General features: G+C 34.5%; 1 protein-coding gene across 1 annotated transcript in view; it reads left to right on the top strand.

Moving 5' to 3' along the window:
• The first annotated feature begins 880 nt into the window (after positions 1–880).
• Positions 881–18,394, top strand: part of LOC138307178 (uncharacterized) — a 42,557-nt gene continuing 25,043 nt past the window's right edge. Inside the window, exons 1-8 of the mRNA XM_069247812.1 lie at positions 881–1,035; positions 3,414–3,677; positions 4,403–4,484; positions 4,957–5,035; positions 5,702–5,790; positions 12,574–12,745; positions 13,274–13,373; positions 17,869–17,957. Of these exons, the coding sequence (XP_069103913.1) occupies positions 3,477–3,677; positions 4,403–4,484; positions 4,957–5,035; positions 5,702–5,790; positions 12,574–12,745; positions 13,274–13,373; positions 17,869–17,957 (812 nt within the window). The 5' untranslated portion in view covers positions 881–1,035; positions 3,414–3,476. The remainder of the gene's footprint in view (positions 1,036–3,413; positions 3,678–4,402; positions 4,485–4,956; positions 5,036–5,701; positions 5,791–12,573; positions 12,746–13,273; positions 13,374–17,868; positions 17,958–18,394) is intronic.

Below are 18,394 nucleotides of genomic sequence, written 5' to 3'. Positions count from 1 at the left end.
ACTTAACAATGTTGTAGAATGTGTCACTATTTCTTGTCATATGTTTCATAAGGAATGTAGAACAATACATTAATGTCATATTTTGCTTTGTGGTTATGTAACGAATTAGCCTTACTGATTTGTCCCTTTAACTAATATTTTTCAGCAAATAGAAAAGGGAGCACCTAAGATTAAAAAAAAGTAGCAATATTGAAATGTGGAGGCCCGATCCTGGCATTTTCAGAATTATTATGGTAAATTAAATTTAAATGCTTATGAATCATAGGAGTTCTTCTACAGTTTTAAATGAAAAGAAAAATTAGCAAAACTTGCAAAATCTTTACATTTGCCAAAGTATTGATAATCTCAACATGAGTAAAATGTATTCATTGGAATCAAATATAGCCGAGCATACCATCACAGAATGCATGCACCCAGCTGCCAAATTTCCCAATCAAGGTGAAGGAGATCAAAAAGTTTGAGGCTTAAATTTTTTCCATTTATGTTTGTCTTGTTATAAATAATCAGTAGAAAAGAGATCATAATAATCTTTAATAAATCTTATCATAAACTGAAAATAGCATGTGGGGGATGTATAAGCTTAATTGTTTTTGAAATGTGTTCCTTAATAATTGTTCAAAATTTTATTTTGGTTCTAATAATCTTTTGATAACCATTTTTAATAAAAATCACATTTTTCAAAGATTTTATTATAAGTTGTTACATGACTTCATTTACCAGGTAGTGTACGAAGCCGTCTAACAATTAATTTTTATAAGATTGTAAAAAATACTGAATTCCGGAATTATTAGATATGTATTTCTATTTTACTGCTATCTTCTATTAGAGTTACTTCCCTTATCGCACCTGTTGCCCAATCAGCCAATCGAAACCCGCCATTCCCTAACAGCATACTTTGTTTCAATATGGCCGCCGATGCTTTGAAAACAACCTGTTGCTGAGAAACTTTACATGAGTAAGCGTTTAAATGGCTTCGACTATTGGATATCTGGATTGAGACATCATTGCTAACGTCTGGTATTTCGCCACGGAAACGTAAGTTGACGTTGTCTTGCGTGAGCTGTTATTTTCACAGCAACTTACATTTTGATGTTCGCAAGTCAAAGTAGCCTAAACTTACTTTTGTTTATTTTTTCTTCATTCACCTATGTATACATTACAGTATGTCAATAAGCCACATTAATAGGTAACTATTTTTTCTCCACCATATTAAAATCTTTCATGAATAAATCAATGATAATTCTATCTCAGAAATCATTCCACATACAAAAATGTAAAAGAATTGGATTATTGCACCATCTCTGTCTGTCCATACAAGATTAAATAGATTTGACATAGATATACAGTAAAGGAACAGTATTCGTCACTTTCAATATATTATTTATTTTCCAATCAATTTGTTTACATCAACATAATGTATGTTCTTACTGCATTTTCATATTTTACTTCATTGAGTCCTCTAGGCTCTTGACTTTATTTACCAAGTATGGTCAAGTGCCCTAAATTCGTCAGGGACCTGTTTTTCGTCATGTTTACAATTTTGCTTATATCTCATGAACTATCGCGTGATTTCATAAAGGGTGACGTCTGTTGAAAGCAGATTTGACCAAGGAAGATTTGTTATGCTAAAAAAGATTGTGTGCTGTAACCAAGTGATTTTATAAAAATGATGTAACAATATACCCAAAATGAAGGTATTTTCTTAAGTCCATTTTAAATGAAAGTTTAAAACCCAACCGTCAGCATTTGACTGTCCATGTACACTGAGCAGCAGTATGTCAAAAAAATACTGGAAGTCACATGTCTAATAATGTGATTCATAGCCCGGATTTAGGGTTATTAAAAATTATTTTAGCGATTCAACTTACCCGAAATTTTTGGTGCGGTACTGTTGAAAACATTCTATGTAAACAGAGGTGTTCGCCACTTTCCATGACCAAGAGGTTAAAAGACTTAAAATCGATGTAACAACAAGAAATTTTCAGCTTAAACACGATCTCACAAGAGAGCCTGCTGCTCAACATTTATTTGGAATTACCTTAATTTTCGTAATAAGCCATACAGCCCCCCTGACGAAAATAGGTCCCTATTGTGTCGGCCATCACCCACAACCGGCTGGTAGAAATATTCTGTATCGCGATAAAAAAATAACGAATTGATAGACAATTTGTTGTACAAGTAAGACAAAATATTATATATTTGTGTTGATAAAATTGGTACATTTTATTTCTTTCTGGTTTGTTGATAAGGGAAGATTTGATTACCCTGACGAATATTGGTCCTTCAAGGGTATAAACTTTATCAGGTTGGGGAAAACCCCTAACTTGCGTATTATACGCAAACTGGGGTATTATACCCCAAGTGGAGTATGGATTTGTTACTAAAAATAGATAAAAATGCTTTAAAATGAACTTTTCCCAAATATTTTTACAAATCGCATTTATTTAACTTTGAAACAGAATACAAATGCAAAAAATATATTTACTTGCATGTCGGAAAGTATTGAAAATAGATGCAATATTTTGAGAAAAGTTGCATCAAGTTATTTAGTAACAAACACTTCTACTGCATAAATTTTAGTAAAATGTACTTCATCTTGGCATATATTAATGCGATTTTTTGAAAAGTATAGCAAAAGTTGACATTTCAGCGATTTAGGCTATTTTTAGTAACAAATCCATACTCCAATTGGGGTATAATACTCTAGTTTGCGTATAATACTCTAGTTTGCGTATAATACGCAAGTTGGTGGTTTTCCCCGACCTGTTTATTATTAATGAAATTACTGTATGCAAGTTAATTTAAGAATGATCTGTTAATAATTCTAACAAAATTTGCAACAAATTCTATTACTTTGTTTTCCAGAATTTCTTTAATATCTTTAGACCCAAAATTTAAAATATGACCTTTTTTGGTATTAAATATGAAGTGGAAAATGGTGACTTAATATGAGTATCTTACCAAGGCCCACCCTCAATACTCCAGGGGTTCCGATCACATACATTCTTTTCACCCATTTACTATCTGATAGTAAAACTGGAGGCAACAGAACAGAAAAGGTAATTTAGTCCTTTGATGCACATCAAAAGAGCTGTATAACGGTACACTGTGGTGGACTGTGTGGCTTTGATGTTGGGCATCGCTCTCTCTGTGTAGCCTTCAAAGGAAATTTTTGCTCGCCTGTCTTGGTTCAGATTTTTTCCTCTGAGCTGTCTTCAGTTTTACTATGAGATAGTTCAGACTTGTAAAGTATAATTATAGAAATACTGTATTTGAAGTATTAAAATTGTAGTCTCATTACTTTCTAGGAAGTAAAGCAATTACAATTTTAATATTTCAATAACAATATTTTTTTAATTATTTCATCACATGTTAAGACAGATTTAACTGTATTTTCTTTTTAATTATTGTAGATTTAAAATGTGAAGATTTGAAGATCTTCTGCTCACCTGGATTGAAAATTGAACATCTGCAACATGGGAGATCGGTATGGTGGAGACGTTTACCTTCCGATGCCAGTGGACAGAGGGAAACTTGGCCAGAGGAAGGTGGAGAAAATCCAACGAGAGATCGAACGACTGGAAAAGGAACAGCAGGACAAAAAAGAACTGATAGAGAGGCTGAGTCGCATGCAGGAACATGAGGACAGACAAAAGGAAATACAGAATAATGTTTTAGTAAGTGGAGATTATTGTATATCATTGTAACCCTGGTAAATATTAATCACAGACGACAGAGAAATTCTCTTTAGCGTGATCAGTTTAGTGAGTCTAGTTAGGCCAACAAACAAAATATGTATGTTTCAGGTACCCCTACCTACCCTAGTTTTTACCTCCGACCCTACCTATTTTATCACACTTTTTCAAAACAAAAATGTAGTGTGTGAAGTTTTCAATTTAGATTTTTACGCTGGCTTTAAGTTTATCCAGATAAAGTTCAATTATGGTAATGAGAAATAAAAGACTTCTAGCCAGCCTACTTTGTAATGTAGTAATAAAGCAACTCAACCCCTCCCCCACCTCTCCTAAAAAAATAAAATAAAAAAATAAAATAAAATAAATTCACGACCGACCTACCCTATTTTTTTCAGTCATGTAACCTGAAACATGCATATAATTTTTTTTGGCCTAACCTGTAGCTCCCAAATTTGATCCCTGGCAGAGGCAGTGATTATGTTTAACATGAGCTGTTTTACATGGGTGCCGAGGTAACTGTGTATGATTTGATATAAACATCAGTCTTAGAACTTTGAAAATAGCTTGATAACTTTTGGGGATTGTTTTTCTTTAAAGTCTAGCATTATTGTTAATGATATACATTAAATTTTCCGAATAATCAAGAAACAAAGTGTTTATGTGATGTTTGGATTATATTCTATATTTGTGCTTTTTTTCTTGTGTAGAATCGTCACAACAAAGACCAACTTTTGTTGGCAGAAAAAGAGAGAGGTTATGGAAGAGATAGTGCTGCAAGCATAAAAAATGGTTGGTATAGGTGATAGCATTTGACTTTGATTAAAGCAAAACATCAAAAGTTCAAAAACAGACATCTTGAATTTCCATGCTATCTCATGCTGCTGATAAAGTTTATTCATTAGTAGAAAAAAATGTTCACATTGGTTTTTTTTCAATACATGTGCAAAACTAGTATTTTTTGTATGTCATATAAATTTTTTCCCATTATTATAAAAGTTGCTTAATTATCTACTTTGTAGGTAAATGCATGATTGTATATACATTATGAAGAGTGAATATCAGTTTCAGATATCATGATTTTCCCAATTTTTATCTCCGGTGAAAATTAAACAGAGCTTATATTTAGGTTTAAAATCTTTAAATCATTAAAATCAAAACTCTATGATTTATAATTGGTCAACAGAAAATTTTAGTTTAGTAATTGAGAAAGAAACCGGTGACAAAATTACCATTATGATATTAATTCATGATTTGATTTCAGGTGAAAATATAGATACTGTAATTGCTCAGAGAACTAAAGAATTTTCAAGGCAGCAGAATGCAGTAGAATTGGAAGCAAGGTAAATAATAACTTTTACAAAATCAAGATTTTTTTCTGCATGATTTTTAGCTTCAATATGACTTTGTACAAAATTGCAAAGTTCACATTGAACATTTCCATAGTTAAATATGAAATTCTTTAAAGTAATAATAATTTTATAATGTTTTAAAAACCACCTTCTGATGAAGATTTATTTGTTAAAAGTGATTAAGTCTAGGGTCCAGATTACTGTTGCATATCATTGATACTTGTATAGGAATTTCCAGTCAAATCCGCGAATGTAAATAAATCTTTGTCTTGAAATGGAAATCACAAAATTAAGTTGTCAGGAAAGAAGGAAACTGGTTTAAAGGCATACTTGCCAACCCTCCCTATTTTGGAGGGAGACTCCTGTTTTGAACATCAATTTTAGGCCATTTTAGCAAGTCCAAATTCATTTATATTCAAAATGTCAAATTTTGACTATACCATCAGAAAGAATAGGTCAAAATATGCAAAATGTAACCTTAAATTTCTTCATATAGGGGTTGCTAAGTAGACTTTCATTGTGGTACCATAGGATTTGTAATATTATATTTTACTGCTGCTAGAAGCTGTAATGTTAATGTAAAAATGTGTTCGTAACTTAAAACATTATTGTCATATTTCATATTATTATAAAATCATTTCATATTCAATTGACCAGATTTCTAGTCCAGGAACGAGATCGACTTCAGGCAGCTAGAGAGAAAGTGAGAGAACAGCGTCGTGCTCTTCAAACCATGACCCCTGCTGGTAAGAAAGAATTCCTAAACTCTGCCCGTCAGGGCCACCAATCCAAACAAGACACTAGAAAACCAAGACGACATGTTAAGTCTTCGGAAATTGATGTTATAGGCTTTCTGAAGTCACTTGGGCTATATCATTACGTAGATAAGCCGTTGTATGTAACCACACCTTTACCTAAAAAACGAAAACGGAAATTTAGATACGTTGCATGGCCATTTTCAAGGACATTTCCTTGGACATGGTGAATCTGTGTTCCTAGATTAAAGAGTATGTTTGAAGGGGATTTCAATTTCTAATTAGTCAGTTTGAGCTTATATTTCAAGATTTTAATTGAAAGACCTGTGCAAGTTACAAATATGGCTTATTGTGGAATTGGGCTTATTCATTATCCTGAGTTTATTGGTGGGTGAACCAGGAATTATTTAATTGTATCTTGGCTCATTCATGCATGTACCAGGCACTATATGTGAACTCTATTTGTGATGATGTGCTTATTTTATCCAAATCTTATTATGATTATGGTTTAATTTGTGTTAAATTGTGAATGTGAACATATGCTTATTGATTGTACCAGAGGATAATTTCTGAATTCAGATTTATTTTTGAATCTATAGGCTTATTTTGACCTAGGCTTATTTTTGTTTAGGCTTATTTGGATTTAGGCTTAATATTGAAGCTAAAATCAAATCATTTTCTGACTAAAGAGCAGATAACTCTGAATGAAAAAGAAAAGTTAAATAAGCATAATTGGTTTGTACTGTACTGAAACCTTTGGCAAGCAAAGATGTATGGCTGCATGGTCTGTGCATGATAATGTATCTATATACACCATAACTGCATGCACTATGGGCCCTGAAGTTATATGTGTTGATTTGATTTATTGTAGCCAGACAAGGTAAAGTATTTAAAACACTTGTAAACTTATTAATATTTCAATGTGCTATTTATATTTACACAGATTTCTCTACTATCAATCACTTAAAAAATATTTGCAAAAAGTTGAAGTTGCTCCACCACCGACAGAACATATTTTTTTATTATTTGGTCAATAATTAACAGTTTAAGAAATGACATGTATGTATCTGTGTCTAATTAACACAAAAGCAAATATAAAATAATTTGTTTGGCTTTTTTTGTGCGTGCCATCAGTACCTCATTTCATAGAGGGTAATTATAATACTAGTGCTATGGGTTTTTTTTTTGGATGCAATTAATTATTTTAAGTACTTTTTTATTAACGTAAAATAAGAAGCTCTAACTTTTCAATGATGGTTATAGCGTAAAACTTTTGTTACTGAAGAAAAATGCTAATTCATCTGCTCCTGTTTTTAAAAATGTTACGATTCGTCAACGGTGTAGCATCTTAAACAGATTGCGAAATTCTGAAATTCAGTTGATACGGAAATCTTGGTTTACGGTTTAATATTTAATATCATGGGGTTGGTGTATTATTTTGTTAATACTTACTAATACTTTTTTACATGTGCATTTAAGTACATGTATGTACATCCAAGGATTTATAAGTGAGAAGGATTTGTCACTGTCTCTTTACACTACTAAACACCACGCGAGATGCCTATGAAATGGGAATAAAAAATCATTTTTCTCAACAAAAACTTGTCTTATAAATGAAACACCAATGTAAAGCTTAATAAATGGCACGATGTTTGCTCCTTGTTTAACGGATGGAAGATTTAGAGGTAATGATGTAAATTTTCATTAAAAAAATACATCTCATGAAATGACAGCCACCATCAGAAAGTAAGGTGATAAGCCCTGCAATCAACATCAACGGTTGCGCTAGCGAATATCAAAGAAAAATCAGTCGTCGCCCAATGTGACGGTCAGTGCACAAACACAAAAGCGCTTGCGACTTATTCTCTCGATGATATTCCCCCCAAATTTTGAGTGCTAAATCCTTCTAACTTATAAATTCTTGGTATATCATATCATTTATTTGTGTGTTGGGACAAAAATAATTACCCATTGTGACAGGTGTGTTGATTTCAAATTACAATTATTGAAAATAATTAACTTGCTAATGAGCTCTTATCAATTTAAAGCCTTGTTTAAAATCTAATATTTCCGTTAACCCTGTATAATTCTTCATTATTTTGGTGACCTGATTATATATATCTAACAATTATCCTGAAGAACTTGCATGATTTCCAGTATTGTATTTATTTTTATTTTATAGTATTTAAAATATAAAAATTTTAATGTGCATCATTAATGTAAACTTGTTAACTCTTTCTTTAAAACTCAGGTAGGAAAATAAACATATCATTGTCTTTCTATTGATGTCCTTTAGATTATATTACATACTAATCGCTAAACTTAAATGGGAATAGCATGGTACAAGGTTGGCAAGTTTGGTATAAAGTTCTGTTTGTTCAATAATGTCTTTCAAACTGTTTTGATCAATCCCTCTTTGAAATGGAGTGTGCTTGTTTCAAAAACAGAATTTCATTTCTTTGTTTTACATCAGTTGTGTCCCTTTAAAAAATTAACTTAAATAAATTCTAATTGATGGTAATGTAAAATTTTAGAAATAGTAAACATACAATACATACGATTTTGTTTCTCAGAAAGCCTTTGGCCATGATACCTGAGCAATAAAGATTGGTTCTCTTTCCTCTCTCATAGCTATTAATAGCAATTTGATAATCAAAAATTGGTTCATTTCATAAATATGAACATAGATAATGTCAAGAGTCAAGAAGTTTTATTTAGAGTCGCATACATGGGGAACATAATAACATTAGCACTGTAGTGCTATTCTTGCGACAAACATATGTAAAATATCACAGTACAAACAGGTAAAATATATATATAGACAGACAACAATTTAACTATAGCAAGCATGCAATAGATACATGATATGGAAACAGCTATCACAGTTTAGCAGAAATAAGAAAAATTAATTTAAAGGTAATAACTTAATAATTACACTTGTATATCACACAAATGTTACACAAAAAGGTTAAGACACTGAAGTGTAATGTACATAAATGCTAATATAGCAAAGTGTAAAAATTTACAGGATATACACTAACATAGTGTGAATTAAAAGTAGATATTGAAGTCATAGGTAGAAAACAAAAGCTAAAAAAAAAAGATTTATAAAAGTAATGATCTTTGAAAAGGTTTGAAATATCACAGGTTATATGGTATAATTACAAGTAGGTAGATTCCAAAGGGGAACAACTCATCCTATATGGTGTGTACAGATGGTACAGGAGCAGATCTGTGTATCCCAGGTGTGAAGCAGTCTGCGAAACGAACTGTATATGAACATAGATAATGTGAAAGTGAGGCTCCTTGTAGTTATAGATAAGACGAATGAAACACAAAGCGATGATTTTCATGACTTTAAATTTTTAGATTTTATTGTAACCTGCGGCTCATAATGCATTCTACTGAGATTGCCTGATAAATCAATACCTATGTGGAACTATTTCCACCTCTGTACTTTGTAGTGCAATTAATGTTCCTGTTTTTGAAATTGAAGAACTCAAAGCTGTGCTCAGGATTGAAAAGATAATATGATCACGTATTTTAGATGCATCCAGATTGCAAACTTTTGGTATAATTCCAAAACCTTTAATTAGTGTCAAATCTTAGACCTAATAGGCACTAGCACTGTCTTTATTTGTGCTATTTCATGAGGCTTTAAGTTTGACCATAAATTAGATTTTTTTCTAAAAAACAGATTGAAATATAAATATGGCATAGTTTCTTTATTTTCGCAAATTGAGTTCAACTTTGTGCAATAGTTTTGTGAATTTGGGCCCATTAATCTATACCCTCTCAATTTTGATTGACCCCATAAAGGCCCAGTACCTTTCTGAAACAAAAAAAAAATCAATTTTTCTTAAAAACTATTATAACATCAGATAATATCTATCAATGGCTTATGATGAGGTTATATAACAGGGCCAAACAAATGCAAGATTTCCTGTGTAATCTATTTTTGAAGGTCCATTTCGCTGTTTTGCCGTCTGGTGCAGTTGATAGTCAACTAACCTGTGGTAATAAGTTAGGATGACATTGGGAAACAAGATGAACATTATGAAAATTGACGTTTATTTTTTTTTATCCAATTATTTAGAAGATGATAAGTGTAGTATTAACGGTAATAACTATTGTGACTCAAAATTAATAATCTCATTTAATATTTCCATTTTAAAAATTAAAAGCTATTTCAGAAATAGAGGATCTTACATGAATGTCTATGTAATATGGAATTTATCAAACGAGTTTGATAATTTGATATGCCACGAGTCTTTAGGCGAGTTGCATTTCAAATTATTTAACGAGTTTGATAAATTTCATATCACATAGTCACGAGTGTAAGATTCTATTTATCACATAACTTTTATTAATAATTAACTTTTATAGGCAAAACCAAAATTCGTCTCTCTATAAAACAGTGGAAATCCGGCTCAGATGTAATGTTTCTGTCAACTGAAACTTTCAAAATTTATATGTGACGTCATAATGGTGTTATTACACACGTGTCTTCGGTTACAATATTGATGACATGGCTGTATGGCATGGCTTGACAGGCCAGTTATGTGAAAATGGGCACTTTCTGGGCCATGGGATCCATATTAAGGTATATTTTTTATATACAGTCATTACTTAGCTGATTTTGTTATACATTGTAATTTATAAAATTATTTTTGCTACACTAGTTGCTGTACACCGTTTTACTTTTAGGCTAGAGTGCATTGAGTGTTTCATTGTTAATAAAAGAAGTTTTTTAAAATGTAACAATAGATTGTTTTGTTTTGATTTCTTTTTTTTTCATCATTGTTTACTCAGGTGCATTTTTATATGTGTATGGATAACAATACTGAAATACGGTGTAAACAAATAAATAGATAAATAAAAAGAAAAATAAAAAAAAAATAAATAAATAAAAAAATTCATTAAAATGAATTAAAATAAATGAATGAATGAATAAATAAATAAATAAATAAATGAATAAATAAAAATAAATTGATCATACAGTATATCTTTTACGTTTATGAAAAATAATTTAGTTAAAAAACATAATTTCAAAACTTTCATCCAGTTTTTTAACCATAAGTATAAAATGAATTTGTTCTATGTTTTAATATCATTTGTGCAAACTTACTGTGCATGTAATGTATAAGAATTATACAGAAAATGTGTTTCATTCAAGTTCATAACCAATGTACATTTATTCTACTGTAAGAGTGAAGGAGAATTATTTGAGTGCTATTTATTCATTGCCTATTTCATTGTAAATTTTATTTGTGAAAATTGATCGATTGACGTCAAATTCAAATAATTGGTATTCTATCCAGAGGACATGACCAGCTATTCAAAACTTTCATGCCATTTAAGGAAATCAGAATGAGATGGAAATATTAAAGGGCATGTCGTCACGCTTAATCGAACATGATGAATAGACATGTATACCTGGGTCTTTTGATAACCAATGTAATATTCATGCTTTCAACAATGAGTGAATTGCAAATAAAGTAGATGTAAAAAGGAATATATTATGTCATGATAAAAGGTATTCTCATCCCATTGAAAAAATATTTGTTCAAATCTTGTAACTTTGCCAATGTCGCTTACCAGGTACAAAAGTACATGTATAATAAGTGCCAAAAGTTAGGCCATGCCAAAAAAATAATTTGATTTAAGATTTGTAGTATGAAAAGTCATATATATAAAACTTTTTAATTTCCCTTTTCAAAGTGATTTGTTTCAACTATCAAAATTGTTCAGTGATAAGTATTATGTTACATTTTATTTTAAAATCACATTAATGTATATTTTCATTATTCACGGGACCTGCCTACCCTCTCTATATAATGAGATCATCCTTTATTGTTGAAAATAATGGACCAATCCTTTTCTGAGGGGTGTGCAGGTTATCATGAATAACAAGATTACTTACCAAGAGTATGAAAACCAAATATAATTGTTTGCATACCCTTTTCCTGTGAAACAGATTGATTTATTTGCATTTTGTTGTATGTTTGTTTATCAAATAGCCATTTAACTGCACTAACACTTAACTCTTTTACATCAATCACTATTTCTTGTTTGTATTATTTAAGTGTTTGGAGCTTTTGATATCGCATAATTTTTATTCTAGAGATTGTGTTGTTGCTGAGTATTTACTTTACAATTTAGTTTAAGATCTGATTTTATAAAGAGTATGCTACGATACACGTCATCACAGACTACTATAGTCAACTTGCATATTAGGTTTGCTTCCTCCCCATAATGTTATGATTAAAATCTCAAAACTTTACTCCTGAGGTTTTAAAATGGACTGTTCAAGCTTTTGTTTTAGAATTAAGAGTTCAATGTGCTTTCAGGGGTGTATGAGTTTTAAAATAGATCATTAGATTAGATTTAATATGAACACTCACTCTTTCTTTAAAGTACTTGTTGGTAAATGTAAATTTGTAAGTTAATTACCAAAGTCATTCTGAAACATGTACATATGACCATCAATGATTTGACCTTGAGTCAAAGGTCACAAGAGACTCAAATTAAATATTTGAAATATGTATTTGAAAAGGGGTTTATCATGGTGATACATGAGAATTTCTATAATTATCTTTGAATATTAAGGGAAAACAAACATTAAATTTCTTCAATAAGAATATGCATTATTGTAATCTTTATGATGTTTGTATACAATTAATTTAAAAACTGGAATGATATTTAAGATTATCTCTCCATTTTCTTTATGTTGAATTAAAATATTTAAACCTAATATTAAGTGATTCCCTTCAGACTCGGTCCTGAGTGCTCCTGACATGGTCCAGCGAGGAGGGGGTTCGGGTTCGACACCCTACTCACGACTCAGCTTAGCTACCCCCGAACGGCAGGTTCACAGTGTGGACGCGACTATAAAGGACACAATCAAAACACTCCCTCAAACTGTGGATAAAATCATGCGATTAAGGTAAAAATTACCACACAACCGCAACCACACACACACAAATGTAACAATAGGCAGAGTCATGTAGGTTTATAGAAGGTAACTGAATAATATTAACTAATTTACAAAGAGGACAAAAATATTTTTATTGTTATCTAATTGAAATATTTGAACTTTTGTGATTTGACTTTTTAAGCATTGTTTTTATATTTGTTTTGGTTTATGAAGTCCTAGACAAAATAACCGGACCGAAATTCTGTGTGTGTGACTTCATAATACTCGAGCAATTCTTTCAGATTAGATATGTAAAAATAACTTCAAACTTGTTAAGACTTAATTTCATTTTTCATGTCTAACAGTTTTTATGTGTTATTGAATATTTTAAGTTACTAAATTTACCTGAATGTTCTACTTTATATGTATCTGTAATTGAAAATTAATTTTCAGAAAGTTCTAAATGCCAACTTAAATCAAGAAACTTTACTGCACATGAAAATAAAGGTGGTATTAGAAGTAAATCTTACATGAGGATATATTTTCTCTGTATTGCAGACAGGACGTCCAGCGACACTATGAGAAGTATAAAAGGCCATATCGTGGCGAAATGGGGATTCAGTCGTATAAACCAAACCAAATAGAGCACTATTTCCTTGTAAGTCTTACTTTTATTTTAATTACATGTATGCAAACTCGTGATTTACTTGCAGGCGTCAGTAGAGATTCTTTTACATCCAGTTGTGGGCTTAAACAAGGGGATAACCTAAGTCCAACATTATTTAACATTTTCAACATGTAGACATTGTATCATTCCACATAATATTCATCAGATAGGGACTTGTCAAATTTTGCTTTACATCACACTGTCTATCCTATCATATTATAATATGCTCATTTTTAGCTCACCTGGCCCGAAGGGCCGGTGAGCTTATGTCATGGCGCGGCGTCCGTCGTCCGTCCGTCCGTCGTCCGTCCCGTCGTCCGTCGTCCGTCCGTCCGTCCGTCGTCCGTCCGTCGTCCGTCCGTCAACATTTCCTTTAAATCGCTACTAGTCATAGAGTTCTGCATGGATTGTAACCAAATTTGGCCACAAACATCCTTGGGGGAAGGGGAACAGAACTTGTATAAATTTTGGCTCTGACCCCCCGGGGGCAGGAGGGGCGGGGCCCAATAGGGAAAATAGAGGTAAATCCTATAAATCGCTACTTGTCCTAGAGTTCTGCATGGATTGTAACCAAATTTGGCCAGAAACATCCTTGGGGGAAGGGGAACAGAACTTGTATAAATTTTGGCTCTGACCCCCCGGGGGCAGGAGGGGCGGGGCCCAATAGGGGAAATAGAGGTAAATCCTATAAATCGCTACTTGTCCTAGAGTTCTGCATGGATTGTAACCAAATTTGGCCACAAACATCCTTGGGGGAAGGGGAACAGAACTTGTATAAATTTTGGCTCTGACCCCCCAGGGGCAGGAGGGGCGGGGCCCAGTAGGGGAAATAGAGGTAAATCCTATAAATCGCTACTTGTCCTAGAGTTCTGCATGGATTGTAACCAAATTTGGCCATAAACATCCTTGGGGGAAGGGGAACAGAACTTGTATAAATTTTGGCTCTGACCCTACGGGGGCAGGAGGGGCGGGGCCCAATAGGGGAAATAGAGGTAAATCCTATAAATCGCTACTTGTCCTAGAGTTCTGCATGGATTGTAACCAAATTTGGCCAGAAACATCCTAGGGGGAAGGGGAACAGAACTTGTATAAATTTTGGCTCTGACCCCCCGGGGGCAGGAGGGGCGGGGCCCAATAGGGGAAATAGAGGTAAATCCTATAAATCGCTACTTGTCCTAGAGTTCTGCATGGATTGTAACCAAATTTGGCCACAAACATCCTTGGGGGAAGGGGAACAGAACTTGTATAAATTTTGGCTCTGACCCCCCCGGGGGCAGGAGGGGCGGGGCCCAATAGGGGAAATGGAGGTAAATCCTATAAATCGCTACTTGTCCTAGAGTTCTGCATGGATTGTAACCAAATTTGGCCAGAAACATCCTTGGGGGAAAGGGAACAGAACTTGTATAAATTTTGGCTCTGACCCTACGGGGGCAGGAGGGGCGGGGCCCAATAGGGGAAATAGAGGTAAATCCTATAAATCGCTACTTGTCCTAGAGTTCTGCATGGATTGTAATCAAATTTGGCCAGAAACATCCTAGGGGGAAGGGGAACAGAACTTGTATAAATTTTGGCTCTGACCCCACGGGGGCAGGAGGGGTGGGGCCCAATAGGGGAAATAGAGGTAAATCCTATAAATCGCTACTTGTCCTAGAGTTCTGCATGGATTGTAACCAAATTTGGCCAGAAACATCCTTGGGGGAAGGGGAACAGAACTTGTATAAATTTTGGCTCTGACCCCGCGGGGGCAGGAGGGGCGGGGCCCAATAGGGGAAATAGAGGTAAATCCTATAAATCGCTACTTGTCCTAGAGTTCTGCATGGATTGTAACCAAATTTGGCCAGAAACATCCTTGGCGGAAGGGGAACAGAACTTGTATAAATTTTGGCTCTGACCCTACGGGGGCAGGAGGGGCGGGGCCCAATAGGGGAAATAGAGGTAAATCCTATAAATCGCTACTTGTCCTAGAGTTCTGCATGGATTGTAACCAAATTTGGCCAGAAACATCCTAGGGGGAAGGGGAACAGAACTTGTATAAATTTTGGCTCTGACCCCCTGGGGGCAGGAGGGGCGGGGCCAAATAGGGGAAATAGAGGTAAATACTATTAATCGCTACTTGTCCTAGAGTTCTGCATGGATTGTAACCAAATTTGGCCCAGAAACATCCTTGGGGTTAACAGAATTTGTATAAATTTTGGCTTTGACCCCTTGGAGCAGAAAGAGTGGGGCCCAATAGGGGAATTAGAGGTAAATATTCAAATTCCTTCAGAAAAGAAACAATGAACCTGTATTCAGAACATTCCTAGGCATTACAAACCAGGTGAGCGATACAGGCCCTCTGGGCCTCTTGTTTTAAAAACTAATTTCTTTTTGTTTGATCTGCAGACCTATACTTCCCTCCTGCCATTATCATTAATTTCATTCTCTTCTACATGTAATTCCAAAGATTTAACATCTCATTATGATATTTGAGAAATAGATAACTTTTAACTCATTCACCCCTGAAAATTTATAATGACCTATTCCACCGTTTGAAATGGAAGAGCTCAAATGTGTTTTCAGGGGTTAACGAGTTAAATTAATTGTGTCTAAATATATTGCTGTATAATTTATACTTTTATAATTATGATTTTTAGCTCACCTGGGCCGAAGGGCCGGTGAGCTTATGTCATGGCGCGGCATCCGTCGTCCGTCGTCCGTCCGTCCGTCCGTCAACATTTCCTTTAAATCGCTACTTGTCATAGAGTTCTGCATGGATTGTAACCAAATTTGGCCACAAACATCCTTGGGGGAGGGGGAACAGAACTTGTATAAATTTTGGCTCTGACCCCCTGGGGGCTGGAGGGGCGGGGCCCAATAGGGGAAATAGAGGTAAATCCTATAAATCGCTACTAGTCATAGAGTTCTTCATGGATTGTAACCAAATTTGGCCACAAACATCCTTGAGGGAGGGGAAACAGAACTTGTATAAATTTTGGCTCTGACCTCCCGGGGGCCGGAGGAGCGGGGCCCAATAGGAGAAATAGAGGTAAATCCTTTAAATCGCTACTTGTCCTAGAGTTCTGCATGGATTGTAACCAAAATTAGCCACAAACATCCTTGGGGGAAGGGAAACAGAACTTGTATAAATTTTGGCTCTGATCCCCCAGGGGCAGGAGGGGCGGGGCCCAATAGGGGAAATAGAGGTAAATCCTTTAAATCGCTACTAGTCATAGAGTTCTGAATGGAATGTAACCAAATTTGGCCACAAACATCCTTTTTGGAAGGGGAACAGAACTTGTATAAATTTTGGCTCTGGTCCCCCAGAGGCAGGAGGGGCGGGGCCCAATAGGGGAAATAGAGGTAAATCCTTTAAATCGTTACTAGTCATAGAGTTCTGCATGGAATGTAACCAAATTTGGCCAGAAATATCCTTGGGAGAATAAGAACTGAGTTTGTATAAATTTTGGCTCTGGTCCGGGGGGGCAGGATAGGGGGGGGGGCAATAGGGGAAATAGAGGTAAATTCTATAAATCGCTACTTGTCCTAGAGTTCTGCATGGATTGTGACCAAATTTGGCCACAAACATCCTTGGGAGAAGGGGAACAGAACTTGTATAAATTTTGGCTCTGATCCCCCGGGGGCAGGAGAGGTGGGGAACAATAGAGGAAATAGAGGTAAATCCTTTAAATCGCTACTTGTCACAGAGTTCTGCATGGAATGTAACCAAATTTGGCCACAAACATCCTTTTTGGAAGGGGGAACAGAACTTGTATAAATTTTGGATCTGGCTCCCAGGGGAACGACGGGTGGGGCCCAATAGGGGAAATAGAGGTAAATCCTTTTAATCGCTACTAGTCATAGAGTTCTGCATGGAATGTAACCAAATTTGGCCACAAACATCCTTTTTGGAAGGGGAACAGAACTTGTATAAATTTTGGCTCTGGCTCCCAGGGGAACGACGGGTGGGGCCCTATAGGGGAAATAGAGGTAAAGTCTTTAAATCGCTACTAGTCATAGAGTTCTGCATGGAATGTAACCAAATTTGGCCACAAACATCCTTTTTGGAAGGGGAACAGAACTTGTATAAATTTTGGCTCCCCTTCGGGGGAAGGACAGGTGGGGCCCAATAGGGGAAATAGAGGTAAATCCTATAAATCGTTACTTGTCTAAGAGTTTTGCTTGGATTGTGACCAAATTTGGCCATAAACATCCTTGGGGGAAGGGGAACAGAACTTGTATAAATTTTGGCTCTGACCCCTGGGGGCAGGAGGGGTGGGGCCCAATAGGGGATTTAGAGGTTAATATTAAAATTCCTTCAGAAAAAAAACAATGAACCTGTATTCAGAACATTACTTGGCATTACAAACCAGGTGAGCGATACAGGCCCTCTGGGCCTCTTGTTATAAAGGTTTCATTGATAGTACTGTGTTTGTGATTTGTGGTTTTATGATAAAACATATCAAACCTTATTTGTAAAATTTTGAATGTATTTATTTTGGCCATGCAGGTAAGAGCCATCCTAGATGATGTTGTGACAAGTTTCCTGGACTCCTACTTCCGGCCTGCTATCCCAATGGTGGAGAAAGAGGCTTATACGTAAGTTATACTTATATGTATCATGCTTAATATATCAAGCATAATTATTCTTAAACATATATATTGTACTTTTAAAAAATGTCTAAAACGATAGAAAATGCATTACCGGTACTTTAATACAGTAAAACCTGTCTTACCAACTACTTCTGTATAAAGACTACCTGCTTAAACAGACCACTTTTATTGGAGTCATAATTGACCAATATCAACACAGTTCACCCTGTGTATAAGGAACATTTAGCTATAAACACAATTTCCCTCTGTTTCATGGCTAGTTTTATAGTCAGGTTAGACTGTATGTCTTAGCTAAATTATTATGTAAAACATTCAATTATGAATATAGATGAAAGCAACTGAAATAGCATTATATATACATAGTAGCCAAGTGTTTATTGTGTCTTGAAATTTTTCCATAGCCTCTTTGTCACAAGTTTAAA

The sequence above is a fragment of the Argopecten irradians genome, chromosome 14 (genome assembly GCF_041381155.1).
Source record: "Argopecten irradians isolate NY chromosome 14, Ai_NY, whole genome shotgun sequence".
NCBI lineage: Eukaryota > Metazoa > Mollusca > Bivalvia > Pectinida > Pectinidae > Argopecten > Argopecten irradians.
Note: the sequence above shows the minus strand (reverse complement) of the source record. Positions and strands in the feature narration are given on the sequence as shown.